The sequence below is a fragment of the Danio aesculapii genome, chromosome 24 (genome assembly GCF_903798145.1).
Source record: "Danio aesculapii chromosome 24, fDanAes4.1, whole genome shotgun sequence".
Lineage (NCBI taxonomy): Eukaryota > Metazoa > Chordata > Actinopteri > Cypriniformes > Danionidae > Danio > Danio aesculapii.
This window is the reverse complement of record NC_079458.1, coordinates 41,543,234-41,568,485: the sequence shown is the minus strand read 5'-3', so window position 1 is coordinate 41,568,485 and position 25,252 is coordinate 41,543,234. Positions and strand designations below refer to the sequence as shown.

The 25,252-nt window shown below is 37.4% G+C and overlaps 1 protein-coding gene across 1 annotated transcript in view; it reads left to right on the top strand.

Annotated features, from left to right (window-relative positions):
- si:dkey-192l18.9 (F-box/LRR-repeat protein 7) overlaps positions 1-25,252 on the top strand; it is a 49,401-nt gene that overhangs the window by 7,371 nt on the left and 16,778 nt on the right. The window contains exon 2 of the mRNA XM_056450342.1: positions 1,967-2,056. Coding sequence (XP_056306317.1) covers positions 1,967-2,056 — 90 coding nt within the window. The remainder of the gene's footprint in view (positions 1-1,966; positions 2,057-25,252) is intronic.

Here is a 25,252-nt window from a genome sequence, read left to right as displayed (position 1 = left end):
CCGTCTGGTTTTCCGCTATGACCGAGGTGATAAGAGTTTCTCGATGCATCATGTAATCTGACAGTCTGTTTGAAAGAGCTTCACACAACAGCTCTGCAGGGTGGACGCATGTTGGCAGCGTTTCTCCATAGATGTGTAAAGAGACGTTCACACACACACACACACACACACACACACACACACACACAAGTGCACACACACTACGATTTACAGTACGAACATTACATATATATCTTTGTTCCTATTATGTAAGTCAATGGCTGCTTTCCTCCAACATTCTTCAGTATATCTTACTTTGTGTTCAACAGAAAGTTAATTCACCATCATGCAAGTGTGCGCAAATGATGAGGAAATGTTCATTTTTCATCGGCTGAACTGTCTCTTTAAACAAACTGTGCAAGTAACAAGCAGTCCCAAATGGTGCCAGATACATCCTAATGCATGCAATATAAATCTGTCTTGGCGGATCACAGCGAAACTGCAAACTCATGCCAGTACTGGAGATACTACAGTAATTTCTTCCATCTATTGTTCCAGTCACGGATATTGTCCTTTTCTTCCACTGGCAGTGAGACGTGAAGTAAAGCGAAGGGCTTTTTGCTCAGCTTCGGTGCATTCCTGATGAGCAGCGAATAATGAGTTCAGCTCCGAATCTTTAATCATGAAAACCTCAGAGCTCACGCTGGATTGGGAACCAGAGGAGTTTCAGTAACGCTTCAGCGAGTGAATGAGTGAGCAAATGCCCAATCTCACTTTTATTGCATCTGTTATAATATTGACTTACAGTGGGAAGCGTTGAGATCCACCCTTCATTGAAACACCAGTGTTCCCACACACTGATAAAATGATGGCTCATTGAATTTACTACTTTTCTTTTAAAGGTAAGTGGTTGCAACCAATTTACATGGGCTGACTTTAAACAAACATTACATTTAGTAATGCTCAACTTCATTTGTTTGTTAAAATTCTGCCCTTTTAAATTGTTTACAACCACTTACCTTTAAAAGAAATGTAGTAAATCCAATGAATATTTTTTCCTCAGTGTAGCTGGACAATCATCCACAATCTATGCAGTCAAAGTGTGACCTCAAAAACAAGATCATGTGATTTATACCTGCGACTTGACTGTCACTTTAAATTTAAATGAGATTGCGCTCTTTTCAGAAAAGGGCGGAGCTACAAACGCATGTGTGTCAGCATAGCGACAGATTGTTCTTATCCACCTATTTTTATGCACATTTTGCATTTGCGCATTAAAAAACTGGTTGATTGAAACGCCGAACTGCACATACATTTTGGAAATGCGCATTAAAAACGTATAACTTTTCACCCGATAGGAAAAAGATGTGCATAAACTATTATGGAAACACGTTTAGCGAACAAATTCCAGCATGTGCATTAAAAAAGTCATGTGATTTTGTTATAAAAGATCATGTGGTGATAAAAATGTGTGTGAATGGTTAAACCAGCAGACTGAGCATACTGTAGAACATCTGAACTGTTGTTTTGGTCTTTCTAAAACACCTGAACCATTTTAGTATCAGTGTTATTATAATATTAATGACCTCCAGAACTCTCTAGAGCAGGGCTGTTCAATTGACGGGCCGAACCCAGCCCCTGAGGCAGTTTGTTCCGGGCCCTCTCAATAGCTTGACCAAGACATAGTAATGAAGTGATGTGTGTCTGTTCAATACAGCACGAGCTGCAGTTGAAGGCTGCGCAGAGAGTGAGTCAAGTGACATTAAACGAGTGGTGCGAGCAGCCGAAAACATTTGGATATGTTTGTAGAAAGGCCTTTTGTACAATGCACTGATATCGTTAATAGGGATGCAATGATTCGCTGATTTCACTGTTAACCATAATCATACTAAATGTGTTTGTAATTAAAGGAGATATTATTAACATACATAAAAAAGCAAGCTCAAGAAGGTGTGTGCTGATAAAGGTCTGTTTTCTTGTGGTCTAGGCAAAGGCAGCTCCAGTATCTCGTCTGACGTGAGCTCCAGCACTGAACACACAGCCAGCAAATCTCACAAGAATGTGGCGACCAGTGAAGGTAAACCATCTGCTCTTCATTAGGAGCCAAAATGTCTGCTTCACTCCCAGTCGCTCGCTCTCTTTCTCTCTCTGAGTTCAAATTTAATTTGCTTTATTGCCATAACACTTAGATATGCATAGAATATGTAATACTCTGAGTTGTTTAAATTAAATAAATAAATAAATAATTAATTAATTAATTAATATATAAAAAGGGGGGCGGGTGGGGGTTGGTGTATTTGGCATAGACAAAAAGAATGTGTGCCTCATCCTTTATTTGATTTGTGTCACAATTTTAACATATATTCTTGCCTGGAAAATGTATATCTGCTATTTTAAAATTGCCAAAGCATTGCAGATTACACAAGCAATGAATAAAATCATAATATACCTATATACATACATATGTACATGCAGATATGCATATTTTAATATTTAATATACATAAATTTAATATACAAATGTAAAATAAGTGTACATTCGTTCAGATGGTTTGTAATAATGTCTCTGACTAGTTTTGTCCACTGGCTGACTCTCTGTGTTGATGACTTTGCTGCTGTTGACTGGTGTTCTCTCCCAAATTATGCCTTAATTGAACAGTGTAAGAGATGTAAAATGTGGTGTAAATATCTGTAAATTGCAGATGTATGTGGATCTAATGTTGTGGTAATGTTCATATACTCCTCTATTTTCTCTTTATGAAGTGCTTAATATTTGAGTAAACCTCCAGTATGTGCTGGTAGGATAACCTGGAAATTGAAAACAAACCCTGCGTTCCCATCAGAACTAGTGTGTGGGCCGCTTGTCTTGTGAGGGAGCTGAGAGGAAAAATAAATCCGCAGGGCAGGTTAATATCTGGATATTAGCTGCAGGGCCGCCGCGTGTGTGGCTGTTTTTCTTAGAGGGTCTCTAGAAATTAGGAAAACATCATCGAGATGTTTCTATATCAGATCGGTGTGGATGTTACTCACTGTATCTCCTGCGCTGTACTGTAAAAACAGCTAATAAAGTAGACAGTAAATCTGTTAATCCCTATGGGAGTTGCGCTTGGCGTATGCATTATAGATTCTCATGTACTGCAATCTATTAGGACCCCCAACAGGCAGACTCCCAGCACACGCTCATTGGAAATGCGTGCCTCAGTGGACTTTTTGCGAATTGTTAAATGAGTTACTTTTGTAATCATTACAGATGACAAGCCCACAAGGAGCCCTCTTCAGTTTAGCAAAATGTACAATTTGTTGCTCTGGGTACATTTCAGATGACAAATCCACTAGAGGGCGCTGTCTATAATTTAGCGAAATGTTAAATACATTGCTCCAGGTGCGTTTCATTACACATTTCAGATGACAAATCCACTAGAGGGCGCTGAGTACAATTTAGTAAAATGTTAAAAACGTTGCTCTGGATACATTTCATTGCACATTACCGATGATAAATGCACTAGATGACGCTGTCTACAATTTAGCGAAAGGTAAAATACGTTGCTCCAGGTACGTTTCATTACACATTTCAGATGACAAATCCACTAGAGGGCGTTGTCCACAATTTAGCGAAACGTTAAATATGTTGCCCAGGGTACAATTCAGATGAAAAATACATTAGATGGCGCTGTCTACAATTTAGTGAAATGTAAAATACGTTGCTCGGGTACGTTTCATTGCACATTTCAGATGACAAATCCACTAGAGGGCGTTGTCCACAATTTAGCGAAATGTAAAATATGTTGCCCAGGGTACAATTCAGATGACAAATCCACTAGAGGGCGCTATCTACAATTTAGCGAAATGTAAAATATGTTGGTCTGGGTATGTATTATTGTTCATTACACATTTCAAATAACAAAACCACTAGAGGGCGCCGTTTACATTTTTTGCAAATTGTGAATAATGTTGCTTTGAGTATGTTTTATTGCACATTTCAGATGACAAATCCACTAGAGGGCGTTGTCCACAATTTAGCGAAATGTAAAATATGTTGGTCTGGGTACAATTCAGATGACAAATCGACTAGAGGGCGCTGTCTACAATTTAGCGAAATGTAAAATATGTTGGTCTGGGTATGTATTATTGTTCATTACACAATTCAAATAACAAATCCACTAGAGGGCACTGTCTACATTTGTTTGCAAATCTTAAATACGTTACTTATGGTACATTTTGTAGTACGTTTCAGATGTCAAACCCTCCAGAGGGCACCGTCTACATTTTTTTAAATCTGCAATACATTATTTAGGGCATGTTCTGTTATATGTTTCAGATGACAAATCCACTAGAGGGCACTGTCTACATTTGTTTGTAATTCTGAAATGCATTACATTTGTTTTCAATGCCATTTGTTTCAGATACACATCTGTTTTGTATATCTACCAGAAGGCGGTGCTTGTACAGTGTTACCTAGCAAACCACTGACCTACTGCAAACCCTTCCCTAACCCCAATTAATAGCATTTTCAGAAGCAAATGTAAGAGAAACGTGCACTGCGACCACATTTTGATTTTACATTGCTTTTATCTCTTTTGTATAAGTGTGCTTCATTGGACTTGATCCTGATCACTGTAAAAAGTGAACGGACCACACAAAAGTGTCCATATGGAGATAGATAAGTGTCGCAAACATATTCATTACTAATCATAGAGAGCGTTAGGTTGTTTTGTGGTATTTATTAGTTGTAGTGTGAAGATCTGCACATAAATAATCCTTTGTCCATCAGTAATGTCCCTGTAAATATCATTAGAGTGAAAAGGAACAAAACTTGTTGTCGTCACACTGCCCCCTAGTGTTCATTTCATCTACAGTCAAAAACAAGTATATTTTTATGTGCAGAAAAATGTGGGCTGAAGCATGCATTTCCAAAGAGTCTGTGTTACATATTGCAGATTTCAGACTGCTATTGTTTTATAATACTGTATATGATTACAACAATCATTTGTGAGCCTTTCCATTCTGGCAAACCATTTGACCCCAGTTATTATATTTACGAGCGCATGTTTAAACAAAATTGTTCATTTATTGGTTCCATTGCCTTCTTGGTTCCATTGCCGTAATTCTTGTGTACAGAAAGCTTGTAAATATTTTCTCTGTGTATTTGGCATGGAGTCTCGCGGTTCTGGGTGCTGAGAACTGAGCTAAACCTTCACCTCTTCGCCAAGCACATGCGTATGTTGAGGAAACATTTGAGCAATGTGTTTGTGTTCATCTGGACTGTGTGCAATGCATTCGACTGAAATATACACAAGAAATACTATAGTAATTTACAGTAAATGCTATAGCGATTTTGAACCACACAAGGTACGTTTATTAATCTGCTGTGGTGATTGAACAGTTGCTATAGTTGTCTAGGTAATAAAGTATGAACTAACACTTTCTGGGTTTGATTTGGTGCAGTGAGAGACTTTATGCAGTCCAGACTCATGCCTCATCCTACATTTTTGCTAATTAAAAAACACGTTGCTCCAGGTTCAATTTGTTGTACGTTTCAGATGAAAAATCCACTAGAGGGCGCTGTCAACTTTTTTTTTTTAAACTATCCCCAACCCTATCTATGAATTCATAATAATTCACAGCCTTCAAACATTATTTAAGCCTGACTCTTTCAGTGGTACAGTCCGTATGCACTAAGAAACGATGGGTTATTTAAACCCAAATTGGGTAAAATACGCACTAACCCAAACATTAGATTAAACTTTGTCCTATTTACTTAATTTAAAAATTAACCCAGCAGTTGGGTTAGTCTGTATTACACCCAGAATTGGGTTAAAATAACCCAGCATTTTTTAGAGTGTTTGTTCGGGATTAAACTTTGTCCTATTAACCTAATTAAAAAATGAACCCAGCAGTTGGGTTAGTCTGTATTACACCCAGAATTGGGTTAAAATAACCCAGCATTTTTTAGTGTGTGTGTTCGGGATTAATCTGTCCTATTAACTTAATTTAAACATTAACCCAGCAGTTGGGTTAGTCTGTATTACACCCAGAATTGGGATAAAATAACCCAGCATTTTTTAGAGTGTGTGTTCGGGATTAAACTTTGTCTTATTAACTTAATTTAAAAATTAACCCAGCAGTTGGGTTAGTCTGTATTACACCCAGAATTGGGTTAAAATAACCCAGCATTTTTTAGAGTGTGTGTTCGGGCAGCTCAAGCTCTCTGCCAGGCAGTTTTCCAGGTTGGCACGGGTCTTGTTATATTGAGTTACCCACCCTATTCAGGCATCACGCCAGTCCAGTTGGCTCCAACTACATATTGTCCTTAAAATGGAGCATCTGGCATGTGTGTGTGTGTGTGAAAGAGAGTGAGCCAGGTGCTAATTGAGTGTGACCCGTGATTATGGTCGCAGTCGTAGTTTTTCATAGTTTTGTTGGCTCCGTCAGGTGGAACAGTGAATATCCACAGATATTTCACTTAGCAACGCCCAGCATTAATGAGGCCAGCTCCAAACATCAGACTATGAAAACCAGCTTCAAATCAATATATTAAGAGCCTGGAGTTTATCTTTAAAGGGATAGTTCACCCATAAATGTACATTTACACACTGTTTACTCTCCCTCACATGATTCAAAAGCCTTTATGAGTTTCATTCTTCTGCTGAACACATAAGGAGGAGATATTCTGAGGAAAGCTAAAAAGCATTGACATTCATAGTAGGAAAAACAAATACTATGAAAGTCAATGGTTACAGGTTGACAACATTTTTCTAAATATCTTCATTTGTGTTCAAATTTGGAAACTTTTGTTCTATAATTGTAACAAAGAAATGAAGTGATCACATGATGAAGTTATTGTTGAACACAACGCACTGGTCTTTTAAATGTTAGAGAGTTCAGATGCAGCTGTTAAACATCACACGTTAATATAAAACTATATTACACTAATACTAAACTACTAAAACTAACTATACTAAACATAAACTATATTATTCATCAGAAATGGATTGAATTATGAACGGATGCATGATAAAATTGAGCTAATAGTTGAGCTGTGGTCACACTGCACTTTTCTCCCCATAGACTTCCATTCATACGCCTGCACATGCGACAGACCGGAAACGCAAGCTTGTCCGACAAGTTTCACAGTTCGCTGAGCTGCAAAGTTAAAGCTTGGTGAACTGTGACCTGCGAAATCTCATCACATCACTGCGTAAGACCAATAGAAGATCAAAACATGACATATCTGGACAGAAGTCTAATCCTCTTGTTTAATCCCGCTCCTATTCACAGCGCCATACGACCGTGTGTGTGACCATGGCATAAGATTATATGTGACAAAGGAATTCGTGATTAGTGAATAATTACACTTTGATGCAAATTTCACTTATTTTAAACATGTTTTCATGCTGTTTTCTCATAGAAAAATCTGTATTTACAAATCAAGCAAATGACAGTAGATAGAGTCTTGTTGTCTGACTATTTATTTATATAATCTGCCAATCGAAATACATTTCCTCTTTGAAAAAAGTTTATTTTCCAGCTCCCGCTTGGGGATTTTTTCTTCTTGTTTTAAGCTTAAGCCTACTTAAGTTCCTTATTATATATATTTAATTTTATATAACACATTTTCCTTATATATTCTGTTTAATTACATGTCTTTTGATTCAAGATGCAAGGATATTTATTTACATTTTTAATTTAATATTTTACATTCATTTTCCTTCAGCTTAGTCTCTATTTCAGAGGTCGCCACAGCGGAATGAACCGCCAACTATTCCAGAATATGTTTTATGCAGCGGAGGCCCTTCCAGCTGCAACCCAGTACTGGAAACACCCACACACACTCATTCACACACACGCTCATACACTGCAGTCAGTTTAGTTGCTCAATTCCCCTATAACGCATGTGTTTGGACTGTGGGAGAAACCGGAGCACCCAGAGGAAACACACACCAACACGGGGAGAACATGTAAACTCCACACAGAAACGCCAACTCACCCAGCTGGGACTCGAACCAGCGACCTTCTTGCTGTGAAGCCCCAGTGCTAACCACTGAGCCATGCAATGTTAAATGCATTTTTTTCCAGTCAGTTTGTCTTTGGTGAATCCATAAACTCTCATTCTTTGGACATATTGGACATATTTCTTTATCTCCATTTTGTTGAGTGATTTCTTTTTAAAAACAATACACACACACACACAAACACATACAAAATAAAGCCCTTGAATCCCTCTATATTTATGCCTTCAGGGAAGGATGAAGTCCACTTGTGTGGCACGACGTTCCCACAGAATAACAAACACATGCGAGTGTGTCTGAACAGTCAGGATTCTTCATATTGTCCGTCAGAGATCGTCACACCGCAGTCATGTGTACTTTCTCCAAGTATGAATACACCACAAACACACACACACACACACACACACACAACGCCTAAGGGACTGACAGACGTCTGGCAACGCGACTGGGAAATCATATATGTGTACATTACAGAGGCAGCTGAGCGTATTTATAGATGTGCTGTTTATAAAAGCCCATCAGTCTTCATTAATTGAGACAGGACTTACATTTATAGGGTTTACTACTGACATGATCGACATAAATCATGTGATTGCATTATATTTACACATGATTCTGTGGTAATACAAGGTCCAAAATTAACACTTGCACATACAGAAATGTCACAATGGGAATGCAAATAAATATAAATGGAGGAACCAACCCTGTGTCAGAAGCAGGCCCGGATTAAGAATCCAGAGGCTCCTGGGCACAATGTCTTGGAGGCCCCCTAACAAGCCGCACCCCTATATTTAGTACAATATTAGAAGTTATATTAATATAATATTTGTTAAATAAAATTAATCTATAATGTATTGCCCTCATTTTTAAATTAAATGATATACAGTACATATATTTCTAGTCTACAAAGATTTAACTTATTTTTAAAGCATTTAATGCACACTTTGAAAAACAAAACACTAACACAACCAGTGAAAATTAATGGATTTTAATTTACTTAAGCAGTACTAAAATTTATATTTAAGGGTATTTTTAATGTATAACTTCTACACACTTATAATGCACATGATTTGGATTTAACACCTCTCCAATCCAGCTCTATGAATCTGAGTCCTCCATAATACATACACTTATTAATGATTCCTACTTGTCTTCCTCGTGATGAAGAGTAGGCTAAATCTGATATGTAGTGGGAGAAAAAAGAATGAGTTCATCAGATGCTGGATTCAAACTGGGTTCACGATCGATCGCGTCAAAAGGTGTAGCCATGCGCCTTACGAGATACGCCGCTGTCTGCTGCGCTCTTTAGTTATGTTGTTTCTGTCAATCAAATGGTGATGGGTGTGAATCGCTTAAATAGTTTATTCCAACGAGGTGCACTATTTGCACAAAGCCTAAATAGACACTCCAAAATCGTCATTTTTCCGCCCCTTGCAGGGGCCCCAAGTGCGGACGGGCCCCTGGGCCTGTACCCATAATGCCCATTGGTTAATCTGGTCCTGGTCTGAAGGAATCACAACATAATTAAATGGATACGAAGAATAAATAAAAGATTTCTGATCTTCTGGCAGCTTTATCCTCAGTGGAAAGATATAGCAATGCTTTATTTAGAGCTATATTTCACCTACTTAAAGGTGTCGTCAATTATAAACATATATAAATGTCTCAAAACGGATTTATTTAAGCCAAGCTTTAAAAAGCAACTCTTTTGTCTTTTGTATTGTGATGAAAAATAGACAATAAAGGCAGTTCATTAGGTCTTTAAAGAATTTAAAGCAAAAGCAGATAAAACTGTAGCACATGCATATAATGAACAGAACATTACTGTGCTTTGGCTAATATAGTAACCATATTATTTATCTTCATAATTGTTGTTCTTGATGCGACTGGCCCTTTAAGCTACACTTTAGACACTTAATGCTAACATTAAACAATATCAAGACAATACTGCCAGTATTAAGCAAATAAATAATTTTCTAAATGGTATATATGCACAAATTTAATGCAATAATACAAAATAGAATATCATGCCTACATAGGGCTGTGCAATATATCAAAATAATTGAATTATCAATGTGCATATTGCAATATACACATTGCAATGGTTTGCAATAAATTAGTGATTTAATAAAAAATTATAATAATGGATGCTGAAAAATACAAAGGAATCAAGACAATTTTGATATAACAAGTTAGCCAAGAAGTAATTCGACATAAAACTATAGCACTGGAGCAGTGTGGTGGTGATATTTATTATATCTATTTATTTATTGCATTTATTATTAATGTTAATGTTTAAATGAGCATCTTATTTTATGCAACAGTAAAACATGTCTGTTCAACATCAGACATTTCTTTTTTATTTTTATATAAATGAAACTTATGTTGGTTATAACGTATTTTAAATGTGGTATCACATATTGAATATTGCATAAAAAATGATCCATTGGATTTACTTGAATTTTTATTAAGGTAAGTGGTTGCAAACCATTTAGATGGGCTGAATTCAAACAAACAAAATATGCTGAACATGACCACATTTAATTAGTTTGTTTAAATTCAACCCATATAAATTGAAATTAAGCATTAACAGGGAGCATCCAGTGTCTTCTCCATTTAAGACGGACTGTGTTTCCAAAGCATGGGAAAGTCTTGAACCAAACCAAAAAATGCCCAAACCAAACCATACAAAATTACAAAGAACGCCCTCTGCCAACCATCCTGCCATCATTCATACAGTTCTGGACTCCCGATGCATAATTTTGCAGCTCTTCGAATGACAGATGATGCTGCTTGGTTTTGTAAGCTTCATATCCAAAGCTTTGCTATTGAACGCAGAATTGGGACACCTGCAGTCTCGCTCTGTTTTCCACAATCTCTGCCGCATCTGGAAAAGGGAACAGGAGATGGACCACCCTCGCGCATCTAAACTTCAGGGGATATTCCAGAGTTTATTTCGGAGAACATCATGATGCTAATAAACCGCTTTAAGCCTACCAGAGATAATGCTCAAATATCTCCACATTATATGGGAAACAGCTTGCTTGGGGGAGCGTGAAGGATAGTTAGACCTCTTAAAGGATAGTTCACCCAAAAAAAAAACATTTGCTGCTATTTTACTCACCCTCAAATATTTTATAACTTGCAATACACCTGTAAAAATCCCCCCCATAATAAATAAATTACTTATCATAACAGTGATCAAACCTATAATTCAGTGGCGCGGCTACATAAGGGCCAGGGTAGCACTGGCCCACTCAAACTGAAAGCTGGCCCACTCCTAAAGATAATCCCAAATAGAAAGCACGTAATTAATGTAGGGCGAATTATGAATGAAATTTAATGTTGACGATTAACAGCGACCATTAGTCATTGTTTAGCAATAAAATTTAAAGCCTCCACTGCACAAAAACAGAAGCGCTGTTCAGACACTTCTCATTAGCTGGTCAAGAAAAGACATTATAAATAATAAAACAAGCAGTGTGCAAGGTAAAAGGATCGCATATTAAATAAAAACCCTTATTTAGTCCCTTGATCTTGCAGTTATTAAATATCTACAATTTATTTATATAAATGGGATTAATTCAATATACTTGTGTGTCAGCTGATTTCACGTTACTGTGTTCGATTACATGGTTGCCTTTGCCATGCAGAGCAGCTCAGTGTTCATGATGGGTTTATTACTGATCAATAAGCGCCATCTACTGGCAGACAATGAATTAGCCATTTTGTTCTACAAGATTAATCTAATTTAAATAAACAATTTCTCAAGCTAGCTAATATTTATTTACTCAAATATATCAGCTCATACCTCATTAAATCAATTACTATATTACCAAAACTGACAGATATAAGCAAGTCGATATTATACACTTAGTTTAAGAGTAGACACTGAGGTCCACCCTATTTCACCAAGGTCCACCCATTTTAAAATGTCTGGCCTCGCAACTGCTATAATTAGTCTGTAAGATGATTTATTATTAAAGTAATACAAGTGTGATTGTTTTGCATGTTGGTGCCTGTTTGCAAATACAGATTTACTGGCATCTCTTTACCTCATAACACCAGTCGAGTGTTTAAAATAACTATTTTTTTGTGGCAAGACATTGTGTAAAGTAATAAAGGCTAAATCAATTTGCATTGCACTATAAATACATTTTAATGCTCCTAAAATAGCCAGGATAACACAAATAATCCAGAAATTACTTCTCACTCAGGGCTGTTTATGCTAATGAGATGGAGAGATGGTCACTAGTGGGCGGAGCTTTCCCCCTCTGATGACATGTTCAAAGGGAGAATGTCAATCAGAGTGTTTCTGCAGACTGTATTGATCAAGTCTGATTATAAAACATATAATTAATTAATGTTATCAGAGGCTGCTGGAGATATTCACACACTGCTGACACACTACTGTGTTTAAACCCCTTATAAAAGTGATATTTGCATAATAGCCTCCCCTTTAAGATGAATTAGCTCTCTTTTTCGAGACAGAAGCAACAGCGACGGCTTATGAGAGTTAAATTTAGCTTATAAATGACTCTTCAGTATGAGAGAGAGTTTCATGAACACTAAAAGCAGCTCACAAAGTTCACATTCCTCATTTGGGACGTGGTTCAAAATATACACTATAAGTTAGGAATGGTGGTCGCTGGATGGTTTTCTTTGGCTGAACTCGTGTTTGAGGTGTGGTTTGACTACAGATTGTTCAAGGACCAATAACAGATGATGAGAGCGGAGCTGTTAGCGCACCAGGATTATTAACCGTGTTTGTGGTGTCACTTGGTCACAGAGGAACTGAGCCGTGAATAAATCAACAGCTCGCACAGTTTTACCTCATACAAAGACATGCATTCATTTTTTAGTTTGAAAGAGCTTAATGTGCTGGGTAAACATACATTTCAGAAATGAAAATTTCCCTCCCCAACTTAAATATAGCAGTATTCCGGCTTAGCAAATCACAACATTGGGGAAGTAGGAAAACTTCAGTTGTGAATACTTATATATATATACACACACATGTTAATGAACAGTTTCTGTATTTAGTGATGCACGAGTGGTTTATTTGCAAGTGTGAATTGCATTATGGGATGTTGAATCTCTGCTCTGTCCATTTCAAATGTTGAAAATTCAACTCTACAGTTTTACCAAAGTGACTTTTATTGACATTTTAGTAGTTTGAACACTCATTAAAAGTCCTTTTTCAAGCTTTTCAAGGTTAAAAGTTCGAGATCAGATCCCATAATGTAATTCAAAAGCAGAAATAAACGGGTGAAATATTAAAACATGAAGCACAAAATATGGAAAAATGCTAATTTACAGATATTTTGAACAGTGTAATGGCATCAATTCTGAGATATTCATTTGTAGTGGCATGTCAGATTTCTTACTTCACATACCTAGAGTGTAATACAAAGTAAATCAGCAAATAAATAAATGTTAATGGTCAAAGTGAGAAAATTACGCAGTCACGCAACTATTGTTGTTTTATTAATACTTCTATTAATTTTTTTACTTTTTATATTTGGTTTTATTTCAGTATTTTTGTTAATTTTAGTAATTTTGGTCTGTGTTTTTCTGTAATGTTAATGAATTTTTTTCTGTATAGCTTTTATTTAAACTTAGTTATCTTTAGTATAATAATGACGCTTGTTTTAAAGTAACTGAAAATAATGTAACTAATGTAAACTAACTGAACTATTCTCTTCAAAACAAAATAAAGTATTTAGTAAATAAAGCATTTAATAAATGTTTTCATGTTTATTTCAAGTAATAAAAACTATTTAGACTTTTATTAACCACTACACATTTATCTTCCATAAACTCGTAAAAAAATTTATGACAAAAAGTGACGACAACAAATGCTTTCATGTTATTTTTAACATATTAAATTAAGTTAATCAGGTTTAAGTAAAAAATGTTTAGCTATACAAAGTTTAACATAATATTTTTAGTCATTCATTCATTCATTTTTCTTAGGTATAGTCGTTTATTCTTCAGTGGTTTGCAGCATATGTTTTACACAGCGGATGCCCTTCCAGCTGCAACCCAGTACTGAGAAACACCCATACACTATGGCCAATTTAGATCCTCAATTAACCTGCAGCGCATGTGATTGGGCTGTGGAGGAAACTGGAGCACCCAGAGGAAACTCACACCAACAGAAATACCAAATGGCCCAACCCGGACTCGAACCAGCGACCCTATTTTTAGTCAGTTTGACTGATTTAAGTTGAGATGGCTAGAAAATTAGAAATGTGTATGTGTGTGTGTATATATATATATATATATATACACACCAGCAGCAAATAGATGGTCAAACTAAAAAAAATAGATTTTTTAACTTTAGTTTATTTATTAAGACACTGTTTATACACCTTTTTTAGTGGGGTTAAAGTTATTTAAAAATGCTGTTGAAATAAAAAGAAATCCACAATTTCTCTTACTTTATGCTACTTAGGAGCCATGTGCACCCACTGACAGGTAAAGGCTGCTCTCTCTATCTCTCTTTCTTTCTCTCTCTCCTCCTCTCTCTAAAGTGCTTTATTGGTATGACATGTACAGTATTGCCAAAGCATTTTAGATGTGCATAAAGTATATAATATATTAACATCATTAAATTAATAAAATATACCGAAAATGAAAAATAACAGAAAAAAAGGAATAAAAATAGACATTATTGATAAAAATATTAATAATTACCAGAATAAAAAGTTAGATTATTTAAATAAGGTAAATTAGCTGATTAGCCATTTCTTTTGGTGTACAAATTCTTTTCAGCCAGTATTTGTTTTCTCAGAGTATATAGTAAAGTTTATCTGAGTCGTTTACTAAATGATTAATCATTTAATGTTTCTCTCGCGGCTGTGTGCGTGCAGTCAGCTGCGAAAAGGTAACGCAAAAACGCATGCAAATAACGACAACTTTAGAAAGCGAAAGTAAAACCCCAATCCCAAACATTTTCCTTTTTAACAGTGTTGTAATTTTTGTGTATTCTATGGAATTAATATGTTAATCATTGCGTGTGTGTGTGTGTGTGTGTGTGTGTGTGTATTCTTTTCCCCCTCATTGTCTCCATCCAGTATTTAAGCCTTACACACATTTGATTATACTCTGTATGGAGCTTCTGTATTGTTCATCGCAAGATTACAATCAGCATTTCTCACAGGGAGTAACGTGTAAATCTTCTATACTGGGACTTTCCCCTTCCTCAAACAAATGCATGGGAGATTTCCCAGCGGGAGCGTCCACACTTCTGCTGCCCGCAACGTGAAGTCAGACCAGGTCAAATGTATTTCTCACTCAGTCTGCTTTTTATCTACTTCAGGTACTTCTCAGTAATACACAGTAATATTGCACTCAAATACACTTGACAGACAGAAACGTCTTCGCATATTTGGCCTGTACTTGTTCCTTGATATTACTTTTAAAAAATTACAGCTATGAGAGTCCCCACTGAGATATAAGAACAAGTCTGTGTGTGTCCGTGTTGATGGTCTCCTGTTCAGATAATAGAGGTGTGAGTGTAAGTGTGTTGTACTGGGCCTCAGAGACCTGCAGTGAGGAGTAATGGGGTTTTAACTAGAAGGCCAAATGACAGAAGTGATTACTGATGCCGAGCACTAAATAACAGCAGATTGGACACTTCGGCCCGAGTCAAACCTATTAATCAGCTTCTCCCATTCAGGGCGATCGCACTGCCAAACACTTCCAGCTTCACTGAAGAGGGAGGAAGATTAATTTTGCTGTGGATTGAGCTACAGTACTGAAGTCAGAAGTTAAACCTGGCATGCTGGAGCGTGTGCTTTCTGCAGATGTCCATTTATTTGTGATGTTTTCTTTATATTCAGTCCAGGCTCATTGGAAATACATGCCTCAGCCTACATTTTTATGTAGAGTGCATTGCTCCGGATACGTTTTGTTGCACGTTTCAGATGACAAATCCACCAGAGGGCGCTGTGTATACTCAATCTGAATGTTATGTAGGGTGCATTTTATTGTGCATTTCAGATGCAAGTCTTTTTTGTACGGCGCTTATCAAACAGATAGCCTAAATGCAAACCCTTCCCAAAACCTAACTGTGTTTTCTAATGCAAATGTAAGAGAAAAGTGCATTAATGCAGCTTGAGAGAAATATAGACAACATGGGCCAATGATATCTAAAATGAAGCAATTAAAGGACATATAAACATATACGTATAAGACGTGACTGTGAAAAGGACACAGCGCTCACGATGGTGAAAACACATCTCTTCATTAGTGTGTGTGACAGATGCCACTGTTTTGATTACACATTTAGACCAGCACCATTATGGATTGTCTTTGTACATCAGCTCAGTTTGTAATAGTGGTTAGCTACGTTGTCTTTATCTGCCAATGAAAATGGTTCTAAACTCCAGAACAAGCCATAAATCAAATTGTTTTGAGCTGATTCAGTGAATCATTCAATGACTCACTCACAGAGACAGTCACTTACTCCATTTCTGGAGAAATCGGTGGTTTTGAATCAATTGGTCGTGTCAATGATTCCATGATTTATTCATAATAGGAATTACTTGTTCCTTCCTACTAACTTAACTCTCCAAAATTACATGCACAGAATCCAGTGCTTTAAAAACTCAAATTGGGCTAGTGGATTTAGCACTGGATTTAGTTAAGGTATACCACGGTTTGGAAAAGTCAAGGTTTTGCCATTTTAAATTGTAATGAAATCTGTGTAGGTCATGCGGGTGCTTCTCACATACTGTTTTTTGAATTCTATGAATTCGGACGTACTATTCGGCTCGCATAATGTTTTTAGCGTACTATATAGTGTGGAAGTATGCGATTTTAGATGCAGACATCGTGTTCAAAGCGGAAAAAAAGTTGTTTTTTAAACAGACATTTCAAAAGAATATGTTTTAAGAGCAGCAATCACAATACCGTAAAACCATGATATTTTATCCAAGGTTTTTATACAGTTACAATCTTATACTGGCCCATGGCAATTTAGCACACATGAGAAAATTGCCAATTTATTTACTTGACATTTATTTATAATTCATAATTAATTAAAATAGATTTACTCACTTAAGCCAAGTCAATTAACCGTTTAAAAAGCAACATGTTTACTCACTTTAAGTAAAGGCAACAGGTTTACTCATATTTTTAAGTAAAGTCAACTAATTGCTTTAAAAGCAACAGGTTCACTCACTTTTAGAAAGTCAGCTGATCGCTTTAAAAGCAATGGCTTTGTTTACTTTAAGTCAACTAATAATTTTAAATGCAATGGGTTTACGTACTTTTGTAAAAGCAACAGGTACTTAACCATTTTAAAAGCAACAGGTTCACTCACATGTTTTAAGTTAAGTCAACTAATCACTTTAAAAGCAATAGATTTACTTAAGTCAAGTCAATTAACCATTTTAAAAGCAACAGGTTCACTAACGTGTTTTAAGTAAAGTCAACTAATCACTTTAAAAGCAATAGATTTACTCACTTTCTTAAGTCAAGTCAATTAACCGTTTAAAAAGCAACATGTTTACTCACCTTAAGTAAAGTCAACTAACCACTTTAAAAGCAACAGGTTTACTCATATTTTTAAGTAAAGACAACTAAACACTTTAAAAGCAAAAGGTTTACTCACTTTCTTAAGTCAACTAATCGCTTTAAAAGCAAGAGGTTTACACTATGTAAAGTCAACTAATAATTTTGAAAGTAATACGTTTACTCACTTTTAAGTCACATATAGCTTTAAAAGCAACAGGTTTACTCAGATGTTTTAGTAAATTCAACAGGTTTACTCATATTTTTAAGTAAAGACAACTAACGCTTTAAAAGCAAAAGGTTTACTCACTTCCTTAAGTCAACCAATTGTTTTAAAAGCAACAAGTTTACTCATTTTTTAAGTCAAGTCAACTAACCACTTAAAAAGCATCATGTTTACTCACTTTTTAAGTAGTCAATTAATAATTTTAAAAGCAACAAGTTTACTCAATTTAAGTCAACTAATCGCTTTAAAAGCAACAGGTTTACTCATTTTCTTATGTCAAGTTAACTAACCACTTAAAAAGCATCATGTTTACTTTGTCAACTAACTGCTTAAAAAGCAATATGTTTACTCACTTTTTCAGTCAATTAATCGCTTTAAAAGCAAGAGGTTTACACTATGTAAAGTCAACTAATAATTTTGAAAGCAATACATTTACTCACTTAAGTCACCTAATAGCTTTAAAAGCAACAGGTTTACTCAGATGTTTGAGTAAACTCAACAGTTTTACTCAGATTTTTATGTAAAGTCAACTTATTGCTTTTTAGTGTAGCAGCATGTGCAGAACTACACCCCTATTCACCATTGTGTTCATTCTTAAGATGAGTCCTTGACCCTAATAAACTCAGTGTCATAATTCAAACACTCCAAACATGCTCGCTGGGGCTGATGGAAAACAGATATTGAGGTTTCAGTCATGTTTACATAAGCCAGTAAAAGAGAGCTCAATTATGGAGTTTTGTTGAGCTGATTAAATGTCTTCATGTGCACGGTGAATAATGACATGTGAATAATCGCTCTGGAGCTGCAGGAGAATGAGCTCATATACTGACTGATGGACCCACAGAAACACGCTCAACATCGGTCCTGAGATGTCACATGAAAGCCAGAAGATGGAAAAAAAAAATCCCCATTTCACACATCCAAAAGTGGTGGTCATTGGCAAAACATCTACTACACTATAAAGTAATATTAGCTCACCACTGCGGCTCGTTTGTACTTTCTTTAATTTGATTCTGATTGGCTGCAGGTGTTGGAGATTCAGACGCGTGACTGAGCTGTTTTTATTTCCCCAGAGCGACACTGACAAGTGCAGAGGCTAAACCTTACAGAGTATCGCATAATAACATGTTATCGGCTAGGGCAGGCCACAGTATACATGCAGAATTTGTGACAATTCCTTCATTATTTTAGCCAAGAACATCAAACTTACAGGGATACAGGCTGTTGACATGTAATATGTTTGCACATGGTGTCAGTGTTTTTACTAAATCATGTTTCTGATCAACGGCATCTTTTTCTAAATCTTGCTCTATGAAACATGCTTGCATCCGTTTTCAGGCCTTTATAATCATGTGGTTTTATAAATAAATGGTGAAACAGTGCAATGTTGAGCGTAAAATGCAAATGAGTGCAAAATTAGTCGTACTTTTCATGTTTTCATCATTTAATATTTTCAGAAATTAGTTTATATCCACATAAAAAAAATTCTAGTAGTTTATTGTAAACACTATAGTGCTTTTGAACTATACTATAGCAGAGTTAAGGTTATACTTCATTGTAGGACTGCACGATATTGGAAAAAACTTAGATTGCATTGAATTCACATCACAAAATATGGTAAGATTTTATTTTGATGCTCCATTTGAGTATTAGTAGACTGTCTGCTTAATATCTGCTGATACTGCTCCTTCAACAGACATTTAACTGACTAGAAGAAACATTGCAAGTACATGTCAACTTACACTAACCCTAACCCCAACAGTCTACTGATAATCTAATGAGAATTAGTTGGCATGTACATGCAATGTAACTTAAATTCAACAAACGGATCATCAAAATAAAGTGTGACCCAAAATGCTGCACATTGCAGTAAAATGAAATAATTTCACCCGGTTACTTGAGTATCTTTGTACAGAATTCATCACTTTAAGCTACAAATGTTCAATTTATTGTGCCCAAATGTCTTACAGATGCTTGAAATGCATAAATCTTAAACTTTCACTGAGATCATGCAGATCCTGCGATGTGACTATTGTGGATTCGCACATTGAGAGGTTTTTCATCCTTCACTTTCGCCAATTGGTGAAGTTTTTTCCTCGCCACTGGCTTTGCATGGTTCGGGACTTGTAGAGCTGCGCATGGATGGATTACTCTTCAGTGTTTAAACTCTCATCAGTGATTATTAAACCACACTGAACTGAACTTAAACTCTGAAAACTGGACTACACCGTTTCAATTTACTATCTTCTATGTGAATCTGCTTTGACACAATCTACATTGTAAAAGCGCTATACAAATAAAACTGAATTGAACTGAATTGATATCAATGCTGAAATTATATATTGTGCAGCTCTATTGTCCTTTGCAGGACAGTTGGTTTGAACTCAGTCCCCATATAACTACAGTAGAGTATCGCCAACACGTAACATTAACAACACCAACCATAATCCTAAATCATATTAGGAATAAATAAATTAAAATCAAGGTAGTTTACAATTTATAATGCCTAAAGGTACAGGTATAAATTATATTTGTAATGCTAATGATCACATTACTGTGGTAGTAGTCACCTAGTCTAGTCTTTTTAGGTCTAATATCATTTCCTTAGTTTCTCCTACATTCACACCAACTTAAAATTGGGAAAATATTAATTCTGCCATCAATTGTTCCAAACCTATTTGAGTTTCTTTCTTCTGTTGAACACAAAATAAGATATTTTGAAGAATGCTGCTTGCTCCCATTCTCATCGAAAGTATTTTTTCCTTCAAAAGAAGTCAATGGGTGCCAGCAACCAGCATTCTTCAAAACATCTTCTTTTGTGTTGTTCAACATAAACAAGAAAATCATAAAGGTTTGAAAGCACTTAAGGGAGAATAAACTATTTATTTGATTTGAGTGAACTGTTTCTTTAAAGGAGACCTCTATGTCCCTTTTTACCAAATGCCTCTCTGCTGTCTCTAGAGTGTTTAGTGAATTTTAATGTCCAAATAGCACACAAATAATGTTTTAGCAATCAAACTGCTTAGGCTTTGATTCAAATGGTGCAATTTTGGTGACTGTCGCTTTAAATTCAAATGAGACTGTGCTCTTTTTCAAAAGAGGGCGGATCTACAAACACTTAACGTTATCAGAGCTGGCCAGGTGTGCATGTGTGCTTCAGTGTGAGCGTGTGCTTCATGCTTCTGTCAGTCTATGTCGCTCCTGTCGCTGTTCATCTGAAACTCCATCTATAATCCTCTTAGTCTATGCTGACATTATCTTCAGCAGCTCAAACACTGGCTAATGGACAGACGGCTGCTTCTCACTCAGGGCTGCTGTTTATGCTGTGTTTCACCGGCTTATGTTGTGTTTGGTCTCTCCTCAAAGGAGACTCCCTGTTGATTGAACTTCTCAATCATAAAAAAGCACAACTCCTGACTCTCTACCTAACCCTTCACACAAGCAGGATCTGAGGATAAAGCCAAGTTAGGGGCGACCCTTACAGCTCCTGACCCGTTCACAATCAACGATTCACCACCTCTTGGCTCGCCGTTTTAACAGCGATGTTTCTAAACAACAGCTTTTTTTATGATGTGCTTGGGGGATAAGAGTTCATGCAGTGTTGGAGCACAGCTTTCTCTCTGGTTAAACCCCGCAGCATTACCTCATCAATCCCTCTGCTTCCAGATCATTCAGTCAGCCCTCCAGATGTGCGCCGCCGCCACATTACAGCAGTTACCGCAATTTGCTTCTTGTCATAACTATATAGTCCAGGGGGCCTTCCAGAGCATCCCGCAGCCCATCACCAGTGTTTGCATGTGATTTGCGCGAGTCTGCTGTGCACATGTTGGACGAGATGACAGCAAGTTCAGTCTATTTCAGGGAACTCATTTAAGATTCCACAGGAACGGTCTGTATTTCAGAGAGATAAATGATAGTGTGGTGCTGCGATGGAAATCGGATGGGGTTGGAGGTGTTAAGCTAATGATTAGGTGTAAAACAGAAGAGATCTGCTGAAATACTGATGGAGAGGGCAGTTAAACACAATAGTCTGATTTGAAGTAGATGTCACAGTGCAAACATCGCATGTAGATGCCCATGCATACACTGAAATAAATGATTCATTGGATTTACCAAGTGGTTGCACAGAAATGATATGTGCTGAATTTAAACAGGCAAAGTTGAGCATTACTAAATTTAATTTGTTTAAATTCAGCCCATATAAATAGTTTGCAACCACTTACCTTAATGAAATTAGCTGTTAATTTAGTGGTAATTTATGGTTAGTGGTAAAGTTAATGTTTTAAAAAAATTATATACAGTCACTGGCCACTTTATTAGGTACACCTGTCCAACTGCTCGTTAACGCAAATTTCTAATCAGCCAATCACTTGGCAGCAACTCAATGCATTTAGGCATGTAGACATGGTCAAGATGATCTGCTGCAGTTCAAAGCGAGCATCAGAATGGGGAAGAAAGGGGATTTAAGTGACTTTGAACGTGGCATGGTTGTTGCTGCCAGACGGGCTGCTCTGAGTGTTTCAGAAACTGCTGATCTACTGGGATTTTCACGCACAACCATCTCTAGGGTTTACAGAGAATGGTCCGACAAAGAGGAAATATCCAGTGAGCGGCAGTTCTGTGGGCGCAAATGCCTTGTTGATGCCAGAGGTCAGAGGAGAATGGCCAGACTGGTTCCAGCTGATAGAAAGGCAACAGTAACTCAAATAAGCACTCGTTACAACCGAGGTCTGCAGAAGAGCATCTCTGAACACACAACACGTCCAACCTTGAGGCGGATGGGCTACAGCAGCAGAAGACCACACCGGGTGCCGCTTCTGTCAGCTAAGAACAGGAAACTGAGGCTACAATTCACACAGGCTCAACAAAACTGGACAACAGAAGATTGGAGAAACGTTGCCTGGTCTGATGAGTCTCCATTTCTGCTGCCACATTCGGATGCTCGGCTCAGAATTTGGCCTCAACAACATGAAAGCATGGATCCATCCTGCCTTGTATCAGTGGTTCAGGCTGGTGGTGGTGGTGTAATGGTGTGGGGGAGATTTTCTTGGCACACTTTGGGTTCATTAGTACCAATTGAGCATGGTGTCAACACCACAGCCTACCTGAGTATTGTTGCTGACCATGTCCATCCCTTTATGTCCCTTTATTTCCTCATCCTACACTTGCTCCAAACCTGCTTGATTTTATTTCTTCTGTTGGACACAAAGGAAGATAAACTGAAGACTTTAATGAAATCAATAGTATTTTTTGTTCCTGCTATGGATGTCAATGACAGCTTTTCCAACACGTTCCTCTGAATATCCTGTTTGGTGTTCAACAGAAATTCATATTCATGGTGAGTAAATGGGGCAAACTATCCCTTTAATGACTTCATTTTCTGTAGAAAAGATTTTCAATCATTGCTGCTACACTCACCTTTTATGTCCCAGACAATGTACTTCCCTCATTTTTCATAACTGGCATGTCTTAGCCAATGTCAACGTAGTAAAGAACAGTGGAGTGTTTCTCACAGCCCAGCAGCAGCACTTTTCATTTGGCCGATCTGCACATGTGGAAAGACCTGATGGAAGAATTCATCAGTAAAGCTCCTGAACGCTGCATTAAAGCTACTGGCAGCTGCGAAGCACCGGCCGCCCTCCATCTTGGCTCCAGAACTTTAACTCATCACCAGACTCCCTGAAGAATAACTTAACAGATTTTTTTGTTGTTGAATAAAACCCCACATCAGAAAAAGTTAGGACAGTATGGAAAACGCAAATTAAAATAGTAGCAGTTTCCAAATTTACTTTGATTTGCATTTCATTGCAGACAATATGAACACAAAATATGCTCATTTGTCAACTTCACTTGATTTGTAAATAAACATCCTTTCCAGTCATTTAGACCTGCAACACATTCCAGAAACAGTTGTGACAGGAGCAGTTTAGAGCTAGGAATCAGGTAAACTAGTTAAATATTGATGTGATGGGAAACAGGTGATGTCAACAGGTGATTGTAATTACGATTTGGTACAAAAGCAGCAACCAAGAAACGTCTAGTCCTTTAGGAGCGAAGATGGCCCGGGGATCGCAAGTTTACAATATATAGGTGAGAAAATTATTGAAATGTTTATTGACAAACAACCGTGATCTCCAATCCCTCAGGCAGCGCTGCATCAAGAATCCTCATTCATCTATATGTCACATCACCACATGGGCTCAGGACTACTGCGGCAAACCTGTCAAGTACCACAATACGTAGTTACATTCACAAATGCCAGAGAAAACTGTACTGTGCCAAAAGGAAGCCCTATGTTAAGAGTGTCCAGAAGTGCCATTGACTTCTCTGGGCTGATCTGGGATGAACCATCACACAGTGGAAATGTGTACTGTGGTCAGATGAATCAGTATTTCAGATATCTCTACTGAAAAAAAACAGCTTTAACCAACCTAAGGTGGTTGGCTGGTTTTAGCTGGTTGACCAGCCTGGTTTTAGAGGGGTTTTGGCCATTTCCAGGCTGGTTTCCAGCCATTTCCAGCCTGGTTTTAGCTGGTCAGGCTGGAAAATGACCAGCTAAATCCAGCTTGACCAGCCTGGTTTAAACTGGACATAGCTGGTTTTGGCTGGGCTCTCAGCCTGGCTAGGCTGGTCAAGCTGGTTTTAGCTGGTCATCTCCCAGCCTGACCAGCTAAAACCAGGCTGGAAAGGGCTGGAAACTAGCCTGGAAGTGGCCAAAACCCCTCTAAAACCAGGCAACCAGCCTAGGCTGGTTTTTTCACTAAGGATTGTTTTGGAGAAATGGCCGCCGTGTGCTCCCGAACAAAGAAGAAAATGATCATCCAGACTGTTTCCACCAACAAGTTCAAAAACCAGGGTTAGTAGTGTCAAGAAGGGAGTCAATACTAGCAGAAAAGGATCCTATGTTTTATGTTACGAATAGAACATGATCAGTTATTGGGAGTTCATCAGCTGTAAAGACACCAGAGTAGCAGATGAGGTCAAGGATGTGAGAGTTTGTGGGGACATTGACATGTCGTTGAAGTCCAAAACTCTCAAGACAGGTAAGAGAGTTATTAATACTAACCACATGAATATTACAATCTCCTAAAACTATATATGGTAAGAGGGTGGTGGTGTGTTAAAAAAGAAGCAAAGTTGCTTAGAAAGTCATTGGTTTTGGAGGACGATAAATTAGGGCAACATATGCAGGTGTGGATTCAGAGAACTTCAGCCTCAGCTGGGTCAGTTGGCGTTTCTGTGTGGAGTTTTGCATGTTCTCCCAGCGTTCACATGGGTTTTCTCCGGGTGCTCCGGTTTCCCCCACAGTCCAAACACATGCGTTACAGGTGAATTGGGTAGGCTAAATTGTCTGTAGTGTATGAGTGTGTATGGATGTTTACCAGAGATGGGTTGCAGCTGGAAGGCATCCGCTGTGTAAAACATGTGCTGGATAAGTTGCCGGTTCATTCCGCTGTGGCGACCCCAGATTAATAAAGGGACTAAGCCGAAAACAAAATGAATGAATGAAGGAAGAC